Here is a 24875-nt window from a genome sequence, read left to right as displayed (position 1 = left end):
CCAAACAACAGTGCAGGTGAGCTGTCCTGAGCGGAGGGAGAGGATTACAACGCATCCTTTCAGAGTGAGCACAATGCTGCAGTAATTGGCATACGAAAATTATGTTGTTTTTCTTTTAATGACGGATTTTCTTTGATATAAAAATATCTGAGCCCTCCCTCCCTCCGCTTCCTTCCTTATTAAAATTTCCTTGCATTTACTTTTGACTACTACTGTGCTTAAAGTAATCTGAATTGTAAAGCGGAAATATAAGGAAAGGGTGGATGTGCTGCATATTAGAATCATTTCCAAATGGAAGAGGTTAAAATCGTTTCCTTCCTTCTTTCTTGCTTTCTTTTGGCAGAAAGCAGGAGGCTTCACTCTGAGGCACTTCACAAAAGGCATAATCTTAGAATCTGATTAGATACCCATTTTGAGTCGGACCTCTTCTTGAAGCAGACTGTGCGACTGAACTGAACTGAACTCGTTTTTAGAAGAGATGTTATTGACAGCATGTACTCACAGCAAGTAGTGGATGGAGGAGATGAGGGGAGATGGGATCTGGAATAAAAACTGATGGGAAAATTGGAATATGGAGAATAATTGCTAAAAAGCATTTTCTTACTTCCAAGAGGTAGATGAGGCACATTTTTAGAAAATAGTTTTTGGCTGGAGGGAAACTCAAGCCAGATTTTGCCTTCTGCTTTGGCACCGCGCCTTTATTGAAAATATCATCGTCCAGGGAATTCAGTGGGAACTCTGGAAGGGCTTTACTGCAAACCTGGGAGGCTCTCCCACCTGCCCTCACCCCACCCCAGGAACCACACACTCAGGTCTGGGTAGGGGGGAGGTGGCCTGGTCCTTGCTTTTCTTTTCCTTCTATTTGGATGGCACTGGGACAGAGCCTTATACACACCATTAAAAACAAGGCGCTTGTCTTTGTGATCCTGTGATATTGCCTGACACACAGCCAGTGCTCCCAAGAGTATTTACTGAATGGGTTGCTGTGCCCTCCTCCCGGGGATCCTCCCAACCCAGGGGTCCAGCCCAGGTCTCCCGCATTTCAGGCGGAGTCTTTACTGTCTGAGCCACCAGGGAAGCCCATTGGCTGGATTAGTATCTGCTTTCTCAGGGCAGATGTGAATAATTTTCCGAAACCTCTGTGTGTGTGTGTGTGTGTGTGTGTGTGTGTATGTGAGTGTGTGAGTGTGTGACCACCGTCCACCATACAGCTCAGTTCTGGGGATGAAACAGATTGCACCCAGCCTTTCATGGCCGGGTACAGTCAGCGCATGTCACAGGTAGGTTGATCTGGTCATAAACGCTCCTCTCGGCCTAGGCGGGCCAGGGTGGGCAGGAGATGTGGGCAGGGACTAGAGGGACGGCAGCCTGGGGAGGCCAGTGATGGGTCTGTGTCGGCCATGTTCCTGCGTCTGGTTCAGGTGGGGAGGAGCCTCAGCTCACTGTCTGTGAGCTGTTAGTGGTGTGACTGCTTTTTGCCTCAGTTGTCTCATCTATGCCAACACAGGTCCATCTAGTCAAGGCTGTGGTTTTTCCAGTGGTCATGTATGCATGTGAGAGTTGGACTGTAAAGAAAACTGAGTGCCTAAGAATTGATGCTTTTGAATTGTGGTGCTGGAGAAGACTCTTGAGAGCCCCTTGGACTGTAAGGAGATCCAACCAGTCCATCCTGAAGGAAATCGGTCCTAAATATACATTGGGAGGACTGATGGTGAACGTGAAACTCTAATGTTTTGGCCACCTGATGCGAAGAACTGACTCATTTGAAAAGACCCTGATGCTGGGACAGATCGAATGTGGGAGGAGAAGGGGATGACAGGATGAGATGGTTGGATGGCATCACCGACTGAATGGACATGAATTTGAGTAAGCTTCTGGAGTTGGTGATGGACAGGGAGGCCTGGTGTGCTGCAGTCCATGGGGTTGCAAAGAGTCGGACAGGACTGAGCAATTGAACTGTACTGATCTCATCTATAAAACAGAATGAAAAGAATGGTACCTTGTTCATAGATTGACCTAGTTAACTAATAGGCTTGAGGGCAATGCGCTGAACACATCTCAGCTCTTGTTTCCTTTACTGAGGATTTTCAGGTTAGTCATCTCAGGTGTGGTCACAGCCCTGTGACCCTGCTAGAGAGGCAGGCTGTTGTTTTGCAGATTATAAAATTGGTTTTGAGGCATCCAGTGACTTAGGGCTTCCCTGATGTCTCAGATGGTAAAAAATCTGCCCGCTATGTGGGAGACCCAGTTTAGATCCTTGGGTCGGGAAGATCCCATGGAGAGGGGCATGGCAACTCGCTCCGGAATTCTCGCTCTTGGGATTCTCGGAGAATCCCATGGACGGAGGAGCCTGGTGGGCCACAGAGTCAGACACGACGGAGCTGCTGACACATTCGCTTCACTTTTCAGTTACCTGGTGACAGTCCCTCAGCCCAAGAGCGGCGGTTCTGATTTGTCCCCACCCCCAGAGCATGCCCTGGCTGGGGGAGCCTGCCCTGGCCGGGGGTGGAGGGTGTCTGGTTCGGGAATCGGGCGTTTGTACTGTGCATGGAGTCACGCCGGCTTGAAGCAGCGGGCGCGTGGCATGGAAGGAGGCTCACTGCTGCTCCTCCAGCCAATTGTCCACGCCTGTTTCCATGTGAGTGTGTAAACAGCCTGCCTAGCTTCTGCAGAATGACCGCTTGTGTAGCGATTCCTCGGCTGGCACAGTGAGCGCGGTTGGTTCACTGTGGGAATGGCTGGACAGACGGCCGCTGTCCCTGGCTTCTCCTGAGCCTTCACCCCAGAACGTCTGGAATGTGAGGTTTCCTGTCGGGGCGGCCTTTGCCTGCGCTCTTCCTCTGAAGATTCTCCAAAAAGCTGTAAATTGCAATCAGGTCATGGCACTCCTTCCTGACAGTTGATTTTAGTCCTCAAAATTCCGTATCAGTGGAAAGAGGATATCAAGTTATGTTTCCATATTTTCACCCTCAGTTTTACTCCTCAGAAGAATTGTTAGAACTTGGTTTTGAGGGATGTGTGTGCGGGGTGTGTGTATGTGTGTGTGTTATGTGTCAGAATCAAACCAATGAACTGATTTGTTTGTTTGCTGATGTGATATAGTGCATGGGGTAAGCGTATGGGATTCATTTGCCATGATTTATTCTAACGCGAGGGTAGAAATATGAGATTCTTTTGGTAATACGCATCACATATTATCCCAGGTGGACGAGAGATTTTTGAATTTGCCACATGAACGTAAATGTCTGTCTACAGAGAGAGTATAGAGAGAACTATGTACCAGAAATTTGTAGAAAAAGTAAAGAATAAACACTGAGGGACTTCTGGAGGTCATGGGAACGGCCCAAATTATGCTGAGATGCTTACAACAATGATAACCCTTAGCTTGAGATATTTGTAGTTATTTTGAATGTTACTGTTTGAAACACTGCCTCCAGGCAGATTGCTGTATTTATGTGGCATTTAATATTTTTCTGTTAGGAAAATAGAATCTTTGGTTTTTATTAAATTAAAAAATAATATTTCTGTCTCTTGCTTTTTGTTCCTGATTACTCCTCAGGTGGTTATTAAAGCTATCTTCTTTACTGAATTCCTCAAATTATGTATCTCAGCAAAGACTGTTGTCTTTAACATTTTTAATTTAAATAGACCTGTTCATTTATTTGAATATAATTTAAACTGTTCTAAGAAGCAGTTCCAAATTTTTGGAAAAGTTTTACCAAATGCATAGCTAGGAAAATGTTTAGACTTGTCACAAATCCCTTTTAAAGTAAAGTAAAATGGATATAAATACACTCCAACTAGCGTATCCACTTGTTCTATTGTATAGTATGATTCCAAGTCTGGTATGTTGCTTGTCATGCACAGAGGCTTCCTAAGTTAATTGTCTACAAATACAGACCTAAGAGGTTTTGCAAGTTTCCTTCCTCACCCGCTGATTTAATGGGCTGACTGCGACTGTACGCTCAGAAAGAAGTTGTATGTGGTTGAACTCCCCCTGCCACCAAACACATACGCACACGCCCACTCGCATGTACACACACGCAGAGACCCTGTTTGACTGTACCCTGAAGCCAAATCCCATCTGTGATGGGGTGCTTATGCCAAGACTAAATTGGCGCCTCCATTCAGCCTGGTAACGGGATAAGCAATAACCACGGTGCCTTACAAGTGATCACAAGTGAGGTATCTCTGCGGAGACCGCCTGTGCTGTTGCTTTTTAAAACCCATCCTGTGTGCTGGGCATGCGCCCACAGCACTCGCTCCCTTTGGGGTCTAGCTTGCCCGTTCGTCTCTGTCAGAGTGAAATCCAAAGCTTTCTCCGAGGAGAGCTCCAGCCCCCAACCAGGGGAATCCACAGCCCAGCAGCTGTGAGGGGGTGGTCTCTGCCCGGAAGGTGACGTGGCTGCTCCATTGTAGTGAAAATACCCCCTCACCCTCTGTTTCTAATGAGTCCTTGTCTAACTGACAGCATGGAGGAACTGCTCTTCAGGAAGCCCAGCTACTCTTCAGGAAGCCTCATAGGTCAGTGATTGCCACCCAGAAGGTAGAAGCTAGAGTTAGGACGGGCTGGGGACCTGGGCTGTACCCGTCGGTGTGAATGGGGCTCTGACGGGGGACGTTAGGATGAGGCTGCGTCTATGGAAAGTTTGCTGTGAAAGCCCAGCAGTATATGTCACTTTCCGTCGTGTTTTGTCTTATCCGCGTTTCTGCTATTTTATTTCCTTATTCTTTTTTGTTTTCTTTTTAATTTTGTTTGATTTTATATTGGTTTTCATGGTGCTTGATGTATACTTGCAGTATGTAATCTCTGGAACAAGGCAGAATGAGTGATCTTCATATATTCATTATTTAGTATGATCCCGAGATAGTAGCATGTATTATCTTTGTTTTAACTGAAAGGAACTAGTGATTTTTATGGTCATGGGGCTACTAACTTGAGCGGCAGGATTCAGTTCAGTTGTAAGTCATGTTCTGGAAAACCCAAGCTCGTTCCACCAACTATGCCAACTCCTCCTTCAGGAAGACCAACCACTAGAGTGTAACAGCTTTGACATTCCACCAACACAAATGGACTTCACTGGGGGAGCTGCAAACGCAACCATTGTTGTTGTTGTTTAGTTGCTAAATTGTGTCCTACTTTTTGTGACCCCATGGACTGTAGCCTGCCGGGCTTCTCCGTCCATGGGATTCTCCAGGCAAGAACACTTGAGTGGGTTGCCATTTCCCTTCCCCAGGGGATCTTCCCTACTCAGGGATTGAACCGTGTCTCCTACATCGCAGACAGATTCTTTACTGCTGAGCCCCCGGGAAGGCCCTGGACACAAGCATGCCACGAAGCCAAGCACACGCACCCAGAGTGTCAGAGCTGACCCAGCAGGGTTCTCAAGGTGCCTCCGCCCCTCCCCTCGCCTCCTGCACCTGGAACTCAGAGCACCAGCTGATGTACTCTTCACTTTGAGAACCCCTCAGAGATTTTTTTGTTTCTTTTTTTCTAAGAAGAAAATGATTGTTTCACAGATAGGATTTCCTTAAATAACAGAAGCTTCATGTCTGTGCACATTACAATTCAGTTTTTAAGGATTCGGTTTTTAGACATCACTTCTATAAAATATCTGTCATGGGAAAAGAGGAACTTTTAGGAATAAAAATGGATCCGTACTGTCCCTCCTCCCCAGCTCCTCCAAACTGCCCATCCCTGTTTCCTCTGGAGAAACAAAGGCAGGGTTTTAAAAGTGTTTGCTTGTTGGTTTCTTTTCTTAGTTATTCCACCCTTCCTTTCTTCCAAGGGGAGTTCGAATCCTGTCTTTGTTTTTTCCCTTTTTTGATACACAGAATACAGCCTGTGACTCTGTAACTGTGACGATAAAAGTTAGGCTGTCAGTGAAGATTGTATAGTATCTTCATTAAGAAAATCCCACTGGAGTGGGTAGCCTTTCCCTTCTCCAGGGGGTCTTCCCAACCCAGGGCTCAAACCCAGGTCTCCCACATTGCAGATGGATTCTTTACCAGCTGAGCCACAACGGAAGCCCAAGAATACTGGAATGGATAGCCTATCCCTTCTCCAGCGACCTTCCCAAACCAGGGATTGAATCAGGGTCTCTTGCATTTCAGGCGGATTCTTTACCAACTGAGCTATCAGAGAAGCCTGAAGATTGTATAGTATCTTCATTAAGGAAATCCCACCTCCTGAAGACGTTGAGGCGAACCGTTTGCACTTAGCCCTTCAGTTGCAGGGTGACTGGCCTCAGTCCCTGTTCTTGTGGGCTCTCTCCTGCCCTGCCCCGGGGGACCCCACAGCTTTACTCTTACACTTAACTCTGGTCCTCTTCTGCACAGAGGAGACCTGGTCCCATGTTCCTGAAGCGTCTGCTCCTCTGTGAGCTCCCAGTCCCCTCCGTGTGCAGAGGCCCTTCTGAGCTGGATTTCAGGGCCATGAAGTGAATGGAGGATGCCTTCCTAATCATTATTTGCGCCTTAGTATTCATTTCTCCCTGTGCTTTGTTTGGAGGTAGAAGAGTAAGGCTGTGTGCTCAGTCACTCAGTCATGTCTGACTCTTTTCCAACCCTATAGACTGTAGCCCGCCAAGCTCCTCTGTCCGTGGGATTCTCCAGGCAAGAATGCTGGAGTGGGTTTCCATGCCCGGGGGATCTTCCCGACGCAGGGATCAAACGTGGGTCTCCCACATTGCAGGCAGATTCTTTACCGTCTCAGCCACCAGGGAAAGCTTAGAAGAGCAAGCCTACATCTCACAAATGTATAAAGCACAGACATTGACTTCACTGTGCAGTGTTCCCATCAGACCAAGATAAAAAGCTGTATTTTCCTACACAGTGACTTTGTTCTCAGAAATGAGTATGGTACTCTCTTCACAGAAATTGTGAAATAGTCTCTTCTGACTGATGGAAAAATAGCCAAGGTGATGGCGATGTTTTATTGTGAAACCTTGGATCTCAGGGGGGAGGAAGCCCTGGGCCTTCAGGCAGAGCTAGGATCCCGCCGATTCCTGGGCGTGTAGCGCTGAAGAACGAGGTGATATTGCCGAAGCTCGTTAGTCGGGGCGTCCTGGGGCTAGAGTCCTGCAAACCTCCAGCTCTCTCTCCAGTTGCAGTTTGGGTGCCTGGAGGAGCCCTCGTTCCCTCAACTGTGACCACAGTTGCTGCACGCCAGCAGCCTGTTCGGCTCAGGTGTGTCTGACGCATGCAAGGACAGCCTTCTCATGGCCACGCCATCCCCCAGGGCTGTAGCGTCTGGACAGAGGCTCTCCTACGAGATGTACCGAGGTCCTGGGACCCACGTCATTGGAGGTCCATCTTTTTTTTGTCCTTAATTTGAAATCCCAAGGTACGGTGCTTTTGATGAACCCTCATCTCACAGCTTCTTGGAAGCTGCTGAGATTGAGCACGGAGTTCAATTTTCCTCAAAACAGTGCATTTCCTGATGGTTCTCTAAAGTGATAGAAGTTTGTTAAAATTGCAGTGTGAAGGAATTTCTCAAGAGAGCCAGCCAGCCCACTGTTCTCTGTCCTCAAGAGCTTTCTGTGTAGCTGTTATTTGACATTTGCCATCATGGTCTCCTATCTGAGCTTTCATATGTGCTTTAAACTCAAACTGGAATTTCATTTCCTTTGATTCTAAAGCAGTATAGCTTCTGTGGCTTCCTGCTTAGAGAGGAATGGCATTCACCTCCCCCAACCTCTGTAATCTCAGCCTCTTAATACCCCCCATTTTTTCTTTAATCTTCTTTTATGTCACTGCCCCTTGAGTATCTCCCTACAATGTGGGAGACCCAGGTTTGATCCCTGGCTTGGAAAGACCCTCTGGAGAAAGAAATGGCAACCCACTCCAGTATTCTTGCCTGGAGAATCCCATGGACAGAGGAGCCTGGTGGGCTGCTGTCCAGGGAGTCGCAGAGTTGGACAGGCCTGAGCGACTAACACTTTCACTTCACTTTCCTCTTGAGTATTAGGCACCATCTTTTGGTGATGTCTGCTTATAGTCTAAGTGTATAAGGGTATTTTTGTTAAATTTAGGTTTTATATAAGACGTAATATCTGATAGACATTTGTAAGACAGTTGTAACCCCTGTAGGCTGTACACACAGCTTCGGGAGCTGGTGCTTCTTTATCCCCTCTGCACTCATGGGAATTACTAACAGTTTTTCTTTATAGGTGGAATGTTTTGTTTATTAATGGTTTTATAACAGTAAATTTAAATTTTGTAATAAAAATGTAGAAAGGTATTTAATTCAGACACATAACTAATGGTGTCCTGCAAGTAACAAATGCGATGTAGATAACACAGCCTTCATTTTTGGAAGGGATTTGTTGGTGATAGTTTACTTTTGTCCAGAGTGTCTCAAGTGGTCCTAAAGGAATTGATATTTCCCCCGCCCTTACTCCCCGGTGAATGCTAGGGCCGATGTGTACGTGGACAGCATGTCAGATGGCTGAGCTGACACTGAACCGCCCTGTAATCAGTCAAAGGACAGTAGTTAGGTGACCTCATGGCCAGTGCAAGGAAAAGAGTAGTTCCAGTTAGTTTGATACTTATGTCTTATTTTATCATTAAACGTTGTTGCGCTGGGCCATTTGCGGGAGAGCTAGACAGAGCTTTGCACTTGGGGCAGCGAGAGGTCCACCCAGCAGGCTGTGGAGGAGCTGACCCCTGGGTTCTGTCTCTCCAAGATCTCCTTTATTTACATTTTCTGCTCAGAAGACGTAATGTATGTAGAGTCTCGGGCCGTTTTCTAGGCTGTCAGCATCGTGCCTCTTGTGAGACTGCCTCATCCTTTCTCTGTCTGTGTCTAAAACATCAGTATTGTCAAGTGCACATTTCTCTGATAGTTTACAGTAGAAATATTTTTTTCACTTTCAAACATGCTCTGTAGATGTGTCCTACCAGTGTTAGCTACGGTGGGCAGAATACAGATGTTCTAAGTGTGAAGTGCACAATAAGAAATAGAACAAAGAATGAAAAAGGAAAAGCTTCCTTCAGAAAGAGTCTGTATGGGAAATGGATTCTAGATATGACCCCAAAAGCACAACATAATAAAAAATAGGTAAGTTGGGCTTCATAAGAATTAAAAACTTTGGGGTCTCAAGGGACACTATCAAGAAAGTGGAAAAAAAAACAGTATGGAGTGAGAGAGAATATTTGAAAATCATATATTTGATAGGGGTTTAATAACCAGAATATGTAAAGAACTCCTACAACTTAAGGGAAAACAGACAATTAAACATGGTCAAAAGATTCGAATGGCATTTCTCCAGACAACATATACAGGTGGCCAATAAGCATATGAAAAGATGCTCTAGATCATTAACCATTAGGGAAATGAAATTAAAACCAGAATGAGATACCATCTCACGCCCAATACAATAGCAATAATTTTAAAAATGTAAAGTTATTGTTGGTGAGGGTGCTGAGAAATTTGGACCCTCCTCTGCTGCCAAAGGGGATGTAAAATGGTGCAGCCGTAAGGGGAAACAGCCCAGTAGTTCCTTAAAAGCCTAAACACAGAATCACCGAGGGACCCAGCAGCCACTCTCAGGTGTACGTGTCCAAAGGAACTATAATCAGGGACACGAACTAATACTTGTATGCTAATGTTTACTGTGGCGTTATTCACAACAGCCAAAGGGTGGGGACATTCCAGATGCCCACTGACAGATGGACGGATGCATAAAACGTGGTCCATCCGTACTATGCAATACCATTCAGTCTTAAAAAGAAAGAAGACTCTGGCACATGCTGCCACATGGTTAAATCTTGAAGACGTGTCAGATGAAAAAGGACCAAGACTGTGTAGTTCCACGTACACGAACTGTCTAGCAGAGGCCGACTTTTAGAGACAGAAAGGAAAACGGAGGTTCCCCAGGGCTCCAGGAGCAGAGAACAGGGATACGCTGCTTGATGGTTATAGAGTTTCTGTCCGGGCCGATTAAGAAGCTTTGGGACTAGAGAATGGTGTTGGTTGTATAACGTTGTGAATGAGATTACTGCCATTGAATTGTACACTTAAAAAAAGTTACGATATAAGGTCAGAATTCCTTCACATCACTATACATGAAACTGTATGGAATAATTACTATCCATTTTCCACATAATCACACATACATACATTTAAATCAGTGTTGTAATAGCTATGCTTGGATTCTCTAATTTTGTATTGAAGTTTTGAAGCTTTCAAGGAGCTTGAAATATTGTTTCAGATGTTGAGTGCTTCGCATTTGATTTTTACTAATTCTGGATAACTTTACATTGACAATGGTGTTTAGTTGGAACCAAAATGAAACCAGTACAGTAAAAATGGTTTAATATGATCGTAACAATTTGTTCTTGTTCACTTTTACACTGAAAGCAATTGCTAATCCTGAGCTGGTTAAAATTCTCTAGTGCACTTTTAATTAAAAAAAAATCTTATAACTCAAACTAGGCCAATTGAAAGTAATTTTTACTATTAAAATATATACTACTACTACTACATCGCTTCAGTCGTGTCTGACTCTTTGCAACCCCATAGACGGCAGCCCACTGGGCTCCCCCATCCCTGGGATTCTCCAGGCAAGAAGGAGTGGGTTGCCATTTCCTTCTCCAATGCATGAAAGGAAAAGTGAAAGTGAAGTTGCTCAGTCTTGTCCGACTCTGTGCGACCCCATGGACTGCAGCCCACCAGGCTCCTCCGTCCATGGGATTCTCCAGGCGAGAGTACTAGAATATATACACTGCTATATATAAAAGAGATAATTAACAAGGACCAATTGTATAGAACAGGGAACTAATACTCAGTATTTTGTAATAATCTGTAAGAGAACAGAACTTGAAAGACTATATATATGTGTCACTGAGTCACTTTCCCATACACCTGCAACTGACATCACAGTGTAAACCAACTCGACCTCAATTAAAAAAAAAATTATTCATGTCACCTGGAAAGTTTGTAAACTACTTTATATCTTCTCGTTGTTGCTGTTTAGTCTTGTGTCCAACTCTCTGTGACCCCGTGAACCGCAGCGCTCCTGCCCTGTCCTGTCCGCAGGCTTCCCTGTCCCTCTCTGCCTCCCAGAGCTTGCTCAGATTCATGTCCATTGAGTTGGTGATGCTAGGTCACCGTCTCAACCTTTGCCACCTCTTTCTCCTTTTTCTATCTACTTAAGGCGATAAAAAGTTTGGATTTTAAAAATGTCATTCAAATGACCCATTGTTTGACTTCGTGAATCTGGCACTGTGATATTTTAAAGCTCCAGGTCGGGGAGCCTGTTTCCCGCGGCCCCTCAGCTGTGTGCTGTTAGGATCATGTCTCCTCGCGCCCGGCCTCCTGGAACCCTCCTTTCTGTGCTGTGTCCTCAGGCGCACGAGGAGTGCATGGGCACACGCTGTCATTGCTTTCTCTGGAGTCCGGTAGGCGAGGCGCTCCGCCTTCGAGTTTGCTGCTGCCTCTGACATTGGAGAAGACTCTTGAGAGTCCCCTTGGGCTGCAAGGAGATCCAGCCAGTCCATTCCAAAGGAGATCAGTTCTGGGCGTTCTTTGGAAGGACTGATGCTGAAGCTGAAACTCCAATACTTTGGCCACCTCATGCGAAGAGTTGAATCATTGGAAAAGACTCTGATGCTGGGAGGGATTGAGGGCAGGAGGAGAAGGGGATGACAGAAGGTGAGATGGCTGGATGGCATCACTGGCTCTATGGGCATGAGTTTGGGTGAACTCCGGGAGTTGGTGATGGACAGGGAGGCCTGGCGTGCTGCAATTCATGGGGTTGCAAAGAGTCGGACACGACTGAGCAACTGAACTGAACTGATTCCATCTTATCTGCTCACATGCTCACTGCAGAGCTTAACTTCTGCGACTCCCAGGAACCCTTCAAAAGTTGTTCACCACTTAGTCATCACATCCTCCCACACCATCTACCCACTTGCACATCAAAAATACTGAAATTGTGTCAAGTCATTTATCTCTGTTTAAAAAAAAAATAACCGACACCATGAACATCCTGAAATCAGGGATGCTGACAACTCTGACAAAAGCCTGGGCCTTTGAAACACACAGGTCAGCTGCCCTCGGTTAAGTCAGGGGTCATTTCATGATCTAGATACTTTTTTCAATCCTGCACATGGATTATTCAGATCATTACAGTGCTTTTTACTGCGATGAAAGATGCGGTAGTGAATCCCGTTATTTATCATTCTTGAGGTTTAGACCAGCTTAGTGAATTAATCAGTCTCACCACCCCTTGAAGCAGTCACACTGGAAAAAGTTACCATTTTGGGTGGAAATCTTCTAAATTTGCTTCAAAGTTATGTGTGCTCTTCTGACTTCCTAATCAGAGCAAACTAATATCACTTGGTCTTTTCTTGATAGAAATAACAAAAATCCATGCATCGTCACCCTGTGTCAGGCACCATGCTTAACATCGTGCCTGGATTGTTTTATGTGAGCCTTGGTCTGACCTGTGAGGTAGTGGAGATTTTCTTCGTTGAATATATATAAGGAAAAGAAACGTCAGAGAGATTAGATAACTTGGCCTGTGAGCACAGAGAGTTCCAAAACCCAGGCAAGCTGATCTCAGAGTGGTGCTATTTTATTTTCTGATGTTTGAAGATTGTCACACCACACTAGTCTCTGAAATTCTGACCGTTTTAAGACTTTTATTGTTTACAGCTCTTTTTGTTTGTTCTGCTGTTGCACTGTGGCATTGGTTTATAATCCAGATAAACAAGGTATACAATTATGTATGAAGCGAGAATAAACCACTTTCAAATAAAATATTGAGAGGAAACCTCATTGAGATCTGGAGAGCTTGCCTTCTGTGACATATTCCCAAATCACCATTCCTTTTTCATTTAAGTAAGTGTAAGGTTTGTGAATAATTCTGTGCCCTGAGAAAGTTGCTGTTTCTGAGGTGCTCCCCTTGATGGCCTCTCTGGCAGTGCTCTTGGAGAGTGTTTTGGTTTCTCTGGTTTCTCTTCTCTCCCTCCCCGCCCCTTTCCTTGCTTCCTTCCCTCCCCCTGGGTCTCTCTGAAATTCTTGTGTCAAACGTTAAGAGGTGTACAATGTGATCGAGCCCCTTGGCATCTAGGTTGATTGTTGAGTGTGCTCTGAGGTGGGTGAGAACCCCCTGGGTCTGGTTCTCAGGATGATGCTCTGGGTCATTACACTGCATCCTTCCATGCTGACCAGGGCATGGGCCTACTGCCGGGCCACATGCTTAGGGCTCTTTGGTTACCTACCAACTCTGCTTTTTTTTTCTTTTTTAATGCTCACCCAACACTGTTCCTCTTTCACATCTCATCGGAGGGTTTGCACTTTTCACTGTGAACTGTGAGGTGAACAAGTTTATTACCGGAGGAGGGGGAACTGGCACAGTTCATCAGGGTCTGGCCCAGGAGGCTCTGGCTCAGGAGGCTCTGGCCTAGGAGGCTCTGGCTCAGGAGGCTCTGGCTCAGGAGGCTCTGGCCCAGGAGGCTGGGTAGGGTCTGAGGGGTGGCGCTGGCAATGTTGTATTTCTGCACAAATTGCCCTGGTTGGAGACGTGGAAAATACTGGAGGGGGGCCTGAGCCCCCTCTTCATGAATCTCCATGGGTAGAAGGATCATGCCGCTCTTGGAGTCTCTGGCTCAGATGACTGTTACTCCCTCCAGGAGACGGGCACCACGCATGTGAATCACAATCAGTTCCACGCTGGACGTCGAGATGTGCCCGTGGTGGTGTGAGGAGACACGGGCTGACACAGACGGCCAGTACAGGCCACCTCTGGATAGTCCTCACATTGCCTTTTCTGTGTTTGCAAAGTGGGTGGACTTCACACTCATCTAAAGCAGTATCCAGGCTTTAGACCCAGAATTGCTCTCAAAGCAAATTCTGCTCCCCACATCTCTCTCACCTGGCTAACCTGCAAGTTGAAGTTTTGCTGCACTAACATAATGTAAAAATCCAAATTACTGGACAGTTACGTTAGTTCAAGAGATTTTCTTATGCACTGGTTGCGCCAATGTAGCAGATACCCATTTAACCAGTACATGTTATACATCTGTATTTATACACCTACGTCTATATACAAGTTATTTTTGCTATCAAAAAAAAAAAGGGTCACTGTATTCTCTGAATATTTCATTGATCAGTTTTCAAAAAAGTAGTCACAGCCTAAAAGTTGAGTTACTTTTTATTTGGTGGGAATTTTCAGGTCTTCAAGCCTGAGAGACAGCATCTCAGGTGAACTCTGCGAGCACTGCTCTGCGGCAGTGAGGGGAGGAGCCAGGTTATTAGAAGTTTTACAACAAAGGGCAGCGAGTCAGAACATCAGAAGATGACTTTTAATGAGAAGAAACCAGATATGCAATACAAAGAGCCAACTCATTGGAAAAGACCCTGATGCTGCGAAAGACTGAAGGCAAGAGGAGATGGGGGAAGACAGAGGCGGAGATGGTCGGATGGCATCACTTACTCATTGGACACGAGTTTAAGCAAACTCCAGGAGAGAGTGAAAGATGGAATCCTGGTGTGCTGCAGGCCAAGGGGTCACCAAGAGTCGGACACGACTGGGCGATGGAACAACAAAGATATCCCAAGTTAAGGAATGCAGAGCTTTTCTATGCATGGGCAGATGCAAGCGTCTGGGCTTGCTGGAATCATCCCTTTCGCAGGCATCTCAGCCCTCGTGGCCCAGCATCCTGTGTTTTCACTTCCCGAGCTGCCTTGGGGCTCACCGTCGGGAGTGGCTGCAGCCTGATAGCTGGTATTCTTCTCCTTCCCGAGTGCCCTCAGGGCTCACATTGGAGGGCTGGGCTCCCCATGACTGTGACATCCTTGTTTACCGATAAGGTGGGAAACACTCCATTTCTCAACAGGTAATTTATTTTAGAGAAAAAGCAGTCTTTGTTGCTGTGGGGTTCTTCCAGTGTTGATGCTGTGCTCCACTCCTGAGAGTTTTGTGAATAAGTGTGGATCCTTGAGGCTGAAGGCCAGAGGGATTTATTCTGCTCATAAGGTTGATTCTGTGTTTAGTTGAACTTTATTTTGGCTAAATCTCGTGCGGCAGTCACATCTATAGGGTAGGCTGACCTCCTGACTGGTCCTGGGTGGCTGGGACTTTCCTAACTTCAGGACAGAATGTCTCATGTCGTGGGAAGCCCCTCAGTCCCTCTCAGGCAAGCCAAGAGAGCCGCTTATCTTGGAGCCAGGCTTTCTGAGGGGCTCACCTCTGCAAGGTCCTAGCCACCACCTGCCCCTACTGCAGTACTGGCAGTTGGCCGCTGATCAGATGAAACAGCTCATTTGAAGTTGTCCATGCAGAGTTGAAAGGTGTGGTCCTGCAGTAGGTACCAAAGTCCTAAAACTGACCCCGTCCTGATTCCGGGCACTGTTTCCTCGGGCAGTTTGTTGCAGGAGGTCAGCTTTCCTAATGGAGTCAGAGGACAGGACCGACCTCTGCTCTCTGTAGAAATGGGATTCACCCTTTTAGGCTTGCTCAGCTTGTCGTCCCAGAGCTTCTCCTGGCTTTTCAGGACCTAAAGATGTAAGCGTAACCACGCTCAAGAAAGCATCTTGCACTCGAGAAAACATCAGTCTCTTTTCATTGCAAATATCTCTTCTACCAACATGTGTTTTCTTAAAGTTGTGCCCTTAGTTTTGATTCTAGGCATCTAGTGCAGAAATAGCATTGCCTAATTCTGCAGAGATTCAAGAGGCGCCTGCCAATATGACTGAAAATGCTTATCTAAAATAAATTGTATTGAAAAAGTGATCTGTTCCATATCTGCATCACTTGCAGTGTTTTGCAGTGAAGATGCTGGTGATGTACAGTTTGTGTGCCTTTTCCTCTGTTGTTGAGAAAGCCACTCTTTTATTTGCGTAGGAAACTGCAGTGCACTTTAACTGGCTGGGTTCAGGAGAAACTGTGGAAAGTTATCTATTAACAAAATCCTTCACTGGGCTAGAAGGTAGCTCGCCTTTGAAATTCAGTGGCTGTGTAATAATTTGCTGGTCGAATATTAATTTGACGTCCGAGCCAAGTGCCTATAGTAGCAGTGCTCTTGGCTTCACCTGTACAAGGTGTGTGTGTGCAAAGTCGCTTCAGTCGTGTCTCACTCTTGTTGACCCCATGAGCTGCAGCCCGCCAGGCTCCTCTGCATGGGATTCTCCAGGCAAGAATACTGGAGTGGGTTGCCATGCCCTCCTCCAGGGGATCTTCCTGACTCAGGGATGGAACCCTCATCTCTCATGTCTCCTGCATTTATAGGTGAGTTCTTTCTTTACCACTAGTGCCACCTGGGAAGCCCTTTGTACATGGTAACATTTTATCATAATATCTTGTTGTGGATTTTGTTTTATACTGTGATAATATCACAAAGAAACTTTAGAAAAGGCCCCCAAAGAGATGTCCCCTTTAGGCTGTCTGCCTAAAGAAAATGTCTCTCAAAGGGCATAAAAGCTACTTGAGGAAAAACTGGAATGATGTTTTTTTGAGAGTTTACTGTGGCTACCAAGGAGCCGTTATTTCATGAACTCACTCCCGGCACCTTGTGCTGTCTCCTTGCTAAATACAGTTCCGGCCGTTTGAAACTAGGCTCTGTGCTAGAGCGAGTGCTGATTTTCAGGGTAATTTTGCAGATTGGTTCCCGCAAGTGTCCTGCGTAAGGAAAGTAGAGGAGACGGCAGTTGCTGCCTGCTGAGCTCTGCTCTCTGGCGTCCCTGCTCGTGGGCAGAGCTGCGTGGCACTGAACCACGGCCCACCTGGAGGATGCCTTCTGTTCCTTGGGAAGAGCAGCAGGGGAAATGAAGTTCAGGCGACTTCCTGGAAAGCCAGTGTTTTCCAACTGCAAATCAGGCGCAAAACTAAAGGCGAAAAACTCCGGTTTGTGGGCAGAAGTCAGGGTTCTAGGTTATCGCGTGTGAATCAGTGAAAACAGATGTTGCTGTGTTTCCTCCGTTTGGGGGCTGCGGGTGCACGCCCCGCGGCGCTGCAAACACAGGGACGCAGCATTAGGTCATAGGAGCCAGCAAGTGAGAGTGACCGTGAATGGTCCTGACGGAGGTGCCGAGAGGAAGCAGCACAAGTGTGAAAAGACATTGAACTTCAGTAAGAGGAGCTGAGTAGTAGCCCCATAAAACGGATCTAAGCTGAACGGGTAAACCTTATTAGGCATAAAGTATTTCTTTGCAAAAAAGTGTTTTAAGATAAAATTTTCTTGAAACATTTTGGTACCCATCATACTTGGAAGAACCTCAGACTCACACATCTAATATTTTAATCATTGTTTTAAATGTTTCTTAAAAAAAGAACACCTACAAAGTGATCATCCATTGCTTTCATCATCACCTAATGAGCATCTTTGCCTTTTGCTTCTGTTTGTCACTCATGGAAGCAATCCAGACTTATCTTCATCACTTTGGTATCCGTAACATTCCGCAGTTTGTTGAGAGTATCTGAATAAAAAACTTCTTTGGAAGACTGACATTTAAAATGATAGGTTTCACATAGTTATTATGACTTAATCAGCTACCTTACCAAATTTGTTTTATCGTAATGTAATGAGTGGGGTTTAATGATTTTGTATGCATTTGTGTAAACTGGGTCCAGTAAGTCTACCGCTGTGCTCATTAGACTCTTATTTTATCACACTCCTTAGCAGCGAGCAGGCCCCTGGTCCAGCCCTTACTTCCATGTGACCAGGAGATGCCCTGGACCTGCACAGGGAGTATTTTCTCAATTTTCATGCACTTCATCAGTTATTCAGATGTTTCCTGGTTGCCTCCAGTGTGCCAGGAACTCTGCTAACTGCTGAAATGTAACAGTGAACAAGATAAAAGGTACTCCCTGTTCTGAAAAAGGCCCCAGGGGGAACAGCTAGGGCAGGCTCGGTGCACTGGGGAAGCTGCACTGGGGTCAGGCAGATCCAAGGGAGGCTTGGGAGATACCTGGGCCTTGGGGGTGGTGTGAGTGGGGGACCGGGGGGGTGGAGGGTAGGCGCCAGGGAGGGGAAGAGGTGCGGTGGGAGGCAGGGAGGCAGGGCACCCAGAAAGAGGATTCAGAAGCCTACGTGTATGAGGCCAGGCCTGAGGCAGGCCTGTGTGGTCTGTCCCAGTGTCCAGGGGCTGGTCACTGTCCTTGCACTTAGAGTCAGGAGGTGTTGAGCTGGGGAAGGGAGGCAGAGGGGTGGCTTGGGATGGGATGTTGGGAGGCTTTCTGAGTAACATCCACAGTTTCGAAGTTACCTTTGAGGGACAAGGACCAGCTGAAAACTCTTAAGGTATAAGGGATCAGGTTGAATGAACAGCATGAAGGAGACTTCAGCATTTTTGGAGGCTGGTTTGGGAGGGCTTGAATAAAAGCAGAAAGGAGCCAGTGGAGTGCTTAGGACCCAGTCCCTGACAAAAGGGGTGAAAAAGGAAATCTCTAGAGATGTCTGAGGACATCATTAGCACAGCTTGGGGCTGTGGGGTCCTGGAGAGGCGGGCCGGGAGGACGGGCAGACACAAGGGGGAAGGGTGTGGGCCCAGGAGGAGGGCCCGCTCGGGGCAGAAGAAGAGCTTGGTTTGGGCCAGCCGGGTCTGATGTGCGTGTTGGCCCGACGAGTCCAGACCGCGGGCGTATAGTTGCAGGTCCTGTGGGGACCTGAGTCTGGAGAGAGACTGCCAGGGCTGGCGTCTCGTTGTTGATTAAAGTATCGCTGTGTCTTCAATGTTTCTGTTGCCTTTGGAAGAGGAGCTCTGCAGTGCGTTGACTCGGGTGATTGCACACTTCGTTGTGACTAGTAATGTTTGACTGCCTCTACTTTAGAGTTCTGCGGGCTTCCTCAGTGTCCACAAATTCGCAATTTCTCGACTGTAATCAAGTATTTGGTTCATTGTCTGCTGGGTTACGGGGTGAAGTATGTTGAAGGAAATACATCCAAACACATGCAAAGAACGTGTTTTATTACTCTTCAAAAGACAGCACCTATTGGGAAAGTAACATTACCTTCTATGACACCATGTGATGCAAGGAACAGGAACAAAACGAGACATTCGTTTTTCAATTTAAAGTATGAATACGTGAAAGGAAACCAGGGGATGTAAAAGAGGAACTACCTAAATAAAAATACTCTTTTCTGTTGGAGTTTTAGAACATGTTATGTGTCAGATTTGAATGAATTTTCATCTTTGAACACTGCTTCCGATTACAGATATAATAAAGGGTTTTGCTAGTAGTTCTCATGTCGTTCTGTTTGAATTTGTGCCCTATTGATTGAAATGGTAAGGTTTTGGGTTTTGCTGTTTGGAAGCTGAGATATTTTTATCGTTCTTCGTGGAAGAAGTGCAGCGAGGGGAGTCTTTCGCTAGAGAAGATGTTTCAGTGCCGTTTCTTATGGTGTGTTTCAGTCCGTATTCTTGGCATGAAGTGAACCAAAGAGGTTTATATCTCACCTCATTTTCTAATGTGAAGACTTCTTCAAAAGTGTGTGTGGATGCAGAGAGTGTTCCTGATGTTTGCGTGCAGCTGTTGGGTTTCAGACAGGAGTGAGAAGACCCTCCCCTAGGGTTGCCGTAGTTGGGAGGAATACGAGAAGACAAAAATGCCCCCGTCAGAAAGCTACTTGCTGTTCTCTGAGCAGGAGCCGTCTCGCCTGGGCTGCCTTTCGGTTTGTCCTGGGTGACTTGGCCTGGGTAGTTCGGGGCAGATTGTTTTTCCTAGTTGTATTGTTTAGTATGTGGCGATGCTTGAAACGCTGCACGAGATGAGTCACCTTCTGCTCGTGAACAGTGCGTGTCCTCAGTCCCTGGGAGAAGACGGCACAGGGGTGTGTAAGACACAGGGGAAGGGGCGTCCCGTCTGTTGCCAGCTGAAGTTGTCTGCGGGACTTGCTCACGACCGTGTGACTTTCAGCTGGAACTTGGCAAGTCCTCAGAGGCAGGGACAGAGAGCGGATTTTTGAATGAAGGCGCTAAACTAACACAAACAGTACATGATCTTTGTTTCACTTGTGGTCGCATTAAACAAACACAGCTCGTTTAACCCAAACATTGTGGCAGGTTTTCTTAGAGAAAGTTGTGTTAATATTTATGGAGAATTTTCTGCATGTTGCTTTCAAGAGAATGGAACCATGTGATGGCCACTCCCCACTAATGGGACAGGCTGGCAGGTAATTGTGTAGGGATTAGGTTAGTTTGGGGCTTCCCTGGTGGCTCAGCTGGTAGAGAATCCACCTACAATGCGGGAGACCTGGATTTGATCCCTGGGTTGCAAAGATCCCCTGGAGAAGGGAAAGGCTACCCACTCCAGTGTTCTGGCCTGGAGAATTCCATGGACTGTATAGTCCATGGGGTCGCAAAGAGTCAGACATGACTGAGGGGCTCTCACTAGGTTAGTTTTAGAGAGAGAGAACTCCACGGCCGGTGGTACTTGTCCCTCATCTGTCAGCTTCTGGTCCCAGGCCCTGCGCACCTGCTTTACTAGAAGGCATATGGCTTGGGCTGGACCTCACAGTGTCCATCATCGGGGCAGGGACTTGGCCACAGCTCATCCGGGCCCTTGTGCAGGGCTCGGAGGGGACCCTGGGGGGGGGTCCTCTCATTTTGCTGAGGTTGGTAGGCAGGGGTGGCGTGTGCCTTGTCTGCTGTGTGCGGGAAGCCTGTGCTACAGTCAGGACGGGCCAGGTTAAAGCGCCATAACGAACGGCCCCAGAGTGTCCTGGCTCCGGGTGACAGTCACGTCTTTCTTTCTCCCACACAGTTCACCGCAGGACCAGATGAGAGCATCATAACGCCACACTCTCTGCTTGCTTGTTTGTTTGTTTGCTGGGCTCAGTATGAATTGGGATTTTTGTCTCTTGCCGTTGAAAGGGTCTTTTGAGAAACACGTTGGGATTTGGTTCGGTGGAAAGGAACACCACTGTAGGAGAGAGATTGAGGCAGCTCCGGGGTCAGGCGGCCTCAGGGTTGACTGTAACATGGATTTGGGCTCTCGGCTGCTTCCAGGACAAGACTCTCAAGTTAGAACTCAAAGTTACACAAGTCGTTTCCCTTACTTTATGAAGAGAAAGCTGAGGTGATGAGTGACCTGAACCTTCTGTTAACAGTCAAATGAGAATTTAAGGACCAGGACTCAAGCCAGGAAGGGCTTTCCTGACTCTACATGCCGGGAGTTTTTCAGGGTTTTCCAGTCTCTTTCTCTCTCACACGAATGAAGCTAGAAGAGTTTTCCGGGCTGGACTCAGACGGTCACAAGAAGAGGCAGAGGCATAGGAGGCAGCAGACATAAGCGCTTCACCCCCGAGGTGGGGACTGCACTCAAAAATCCTGCAAGTTATCGTGCGTGGCAGCAGCAGCGCTACTGGGGTCAGAACTCTTTCTGGAATAATCAATGGAAGGTGGCTGTTTGTGGGGACGGGTGTTTTGGCCCAATCTCGTGACACAGCGTGGTGTTCAGGCACCTGACCTTGCTGCTCTGTGAGCTCAGCTGATGCCAGAGCCCCGGGGTCTCACGTGGAGACAGTGCCACGTGCCTGAAGCCGTCTTCACTGGGCACCTGCCCAGTTCCGTCTGCACTGGCCCTTGAATAATAATCTCAGAACTTCCTCGGCCACACATCGAGGACTGGGCTTTATGGTTCAGACGTGGCCCCGTCCTTCCAGAGGAGAAGCTGCCCCTTGTAAGAGATGCGTGCGCATTTGAGCTCTTACAGCTTCTATGATTAATGCGTTCCCCAAAGTTAACACTTTTCTCCATTGAAGTGGGAAAAGTATTCTGAAAAATGTCAGTCTGCTATTTCCAAGCGAATGAAGCAAGGAAGTAGAGAAACTTGGGTTTTTCTTTGAGAAGTTTAACAACAGAATAAACATGCTTCCTATTAGAATATAAGGAGCCTTAGGTCGATCGTCTTCAAGTACAAGCATCACCACACCAGTCTCCTGGGTTGCCACCAGGACCAGTTACATGGCCTCAGAGCCCTTGGCAGCCTGACTCAGCCCCCTTCGTCAGCCCCGGCTGCCACACGACCTCCGCACTCTCCGCGTTGCAGCCACACCACACCACAGGGGCGTCTCCTCCCACCTGACTTGCTGTTTGCTCTCTGCCGACCTTTGCACGTCTTCCCAAGCCTCCTCTGAGCCTTTCTCCCTCTTGCTGTTCCCGGTACACCTGCTGCTCTGAGACGCTCTTCTGTCCCCACTGTCATCCCTGGTGATATTTCTGGTTTCCTCTCCTGGGTGTGAGGTTAGAGTGCGTCTCCCCATCCCCTTCAAGCTTATAATCGTAAGACTTGCTTTGGCCAATAAACTGTAGAAAGAACTCAGGTGTGTTCCTTAGCCGTGGATTTCTTTGATGGTCAGTGTGAAGTTTACCATGTTGCCTTCTCCCCGGGCTAAACAGGATGTTCTGGACTGTCACTTCGAGTGGCTAAGTGAGAGCAAAGTGAAGGTGTGTCCCGAGAACGTCAGTGGGCAGGTTTAGTGAGTGAAAAGAAGTCTTTGATGTTTTAAGTCACTAAGATTTCGGAAGAGTTTGTTGCTGTGGTTTTTCAGTTGCCAAGTCATGTCCGATTCTTTGCAACCCTATGAGCTGCAGCACGCCAGACATCCCTGCCCTTCTCCGTCTCCTGGAGCTTGCTCAAACTCATCCATTGAGTTGCTGATGCTATCCAACCATCTCATCCTCTGTCGTCCCCTTCTCCTCCCACCCTCAATCTTTCCTAGCATCAGGGTCTTTTCCAATAAGTTGTCTCTTCACATCAGGTGGCCAAAGTTGTGGAGCTTCAGCTTCAGCATTAGTCATTCCAATGAATATTCAGGGTTGATTTCCTTTAGAATTCTCCAGCACCACAGTTCGAAAGCATTAATTCTTTGGTGCTCAGCCTTCTTTATGGTCCACCTCTCACATCCGTACATGACTACTGGAGAAACCATAGCTTTGACTAGACGGACCTTCGTTGGCAAAGTAATGTCTCTGCTTTTGAACACACTGTCTAGGTTTGTCATAGCTTTACTTCCAAAGAGTAAGTGTCTTTTAATTTCATGGCCGCAGTCACTGTCTGCAGTGATTTTGGAGCCAAAGAAAATAAAGTCTGTCACTGTTCCCACTGTTTCCCCAGCTATTTGCCATGAAGTGATGGGACCTGATGCCATGATCTTCGTTTTTTTTTTTAATGTTGAGTTTTAAGTCCACTTTTTCAACTCTTCTCTTTCACTTTCATCAAGAAGCTCTTTAGTTCCTCTTCACTTTCTGTCATGAAGGTGGTGTCATCTGTATATCCGAGGTTATTTCTCCCAGCAGTCTTTATCTTCATCAAGATTGATGATGAAGCTTGAGCTTGATCCAGCCCGGCATTTTGCATGATGTGCTCTGCATATAAGTTAAATAAGCAGGGTGACAATATACAGCCTTGACATACTCCTTTCCCAACTTGGAACCAGTCTGTTGTTCCGTGTCCAATTCTAACTGTTGCTTCTTGACCTGCATACAGGTTTCTCAGGAGGCAGGTCAGGTGGTCTGGTATTCCTGTCTCTTTAAGAATTTTCCACAGTGTTTTGTGATCCACACAAAGACTTTAGTGTGGTCAACAGATTAGAGGTAGATGTTTTTCTGGAATTCTGTTTTTTTTTCTAGAATCCAGTGGATGTTGGTAATCTGATCTCCGGTCTCTCTGCCTTTGCTAAATCCAGCTTATACACCTGGAAGTTCTTGGTTCAGGTTCTTAATGTAAAAATGTCAGGGATAGGGCATCCAGAGACTAGGACATTTTGAAAGCAGTTTCTCTTGTGAAGTGAATTTGAAGGACAGGGAAGCTGGCTCTAAGACCCGGAGTGTATCAACTCTCGTGTGACAGCGTCTTCATCTCTACCTCCTAGGGCAGTTGTAAACATGACCTGCTGTGGTGCTCCGTGTGTGTGTGTGTGTGTGTGTGTGCACGCGTGCGCTCTCAGTCTTTGTACTTCATGGACTGTAGTCTGCCAGGCTCCTCCGTCCATGGGATTTTCCAGGCAAGAATACTGGAGTGGGTTGCCATTTCTGCCTCCAGGGGATCTTCCCAACCCAGGGGTCGAACCTGTGTGTCCTGCGTCTTCCTGCACTGGCAGTCAGATTCTTTACCCCTGAGCCCCCTGGGAAGCTCAGTAATGCTACTAAGTCACAAGAAACACTGCCAAGTACATAGCAGCCGCTCAACAAATGTTACCAAATTACGTGTAATAAATTTATGTGTGATAAGAACTGTTTGAAAAACAGAGTGCTAGGGGAGGGATAATTTGGGAGACTGGAATTGACATATACGCAGTACTGTATATAAAAGAGATGACTAATAAAGACCTTCTGTACAGCGCAGGAAGCTCTCCCTACCACTCTGTAATGGTTGATACGGGAAAAACAATCTTAGGCGTGGATATATGTGGATAACTGATTCACTTTGCTGTGCATCTGAAACTAACAGAACATTGTAAATCAACTATATTCCAATGAAATTACAAAAAGAAACCAAAATGCTAATATCATTGAATTTGAGTAGCTAAAGAAAAAATATTGAAATCATACTTAATGTTTGGGTACTAGACTTGGCTAATACTGCTTTCAGCAGCAAGTATGTTTTAAGAATTAATTCCTTATTTGAGAGGCACAGGTGAAGGGGATTGAGTAGGAGCAATATTTGAAAATACCAAGTTGTGATTGCGCTGGGTATAACTCTGGCAGAGACGTTAAAGGCAGCTAAGTGGGCCCTGCAGGTACCTTGTGGGCAAATACTTTTCTGTGTCCTTGATTAAACAGCCTGAAGACCTTGATGGAGCGCACAGTGTGGGAGTGAAAGGTTTGATGAGGAAATATGTGGATGTAAATCTGCCAGCAGGAAGGGGAGCGGGAGGTCGAAGAATCCACTGAGGAAGTTCATGCAAGGGGAGGGCACCAGCTC

General features: G+C 46.6%; 1 protein-coding gene across 4 annotated transcripts in view; it reads left to right on the top strand.

Annotated features, from left to right (window-relative positions):
• The window catches only part of PDE10A (phosphodiesterase 10A), a 581099-nt gene that overhangs the window by 334186 nt on the left and 222038 nt on the right, over window positions 1-24875 (top strand). The window contains exon 1 of one of the 4 annotated variants that reach the window (XM_060419320.1): window positions 15940-16238. The exons of the other annotated variants lie outside the window; for them this stretch is intronic. Coding sequence (XP_060275303.1) covers window positions 16130-16238 — 109 coding nt within the window. The 5' untranslated portion in view covers window positions 15940-16129. Of the gene's footprint in view, window positions 1-15939; window positions 16239-24875 lie in introns of those variants that run through there. 4 annotated transcript variants of the gene reach the window in all.

Source organism: Ovis aries, chromosome 8 (assembly GCF_016772045.2).
Source record: "Ovis aries strain OAR_USU_Benz2616 breed Rambouillet chromosome 8, ARS-UI_Ramb_v3.0, whole genome shotgun sequence".
NCBI lineage: Eukaryota > Metazoa > Chordata > Mammalia > Artiodactyla > Bovidae > Ovis > Ovis aries.
Note: the sequence above shows the minus strand (reverse complement) of the source record. Positions and strands in the feature narration are given on the sequence as shown.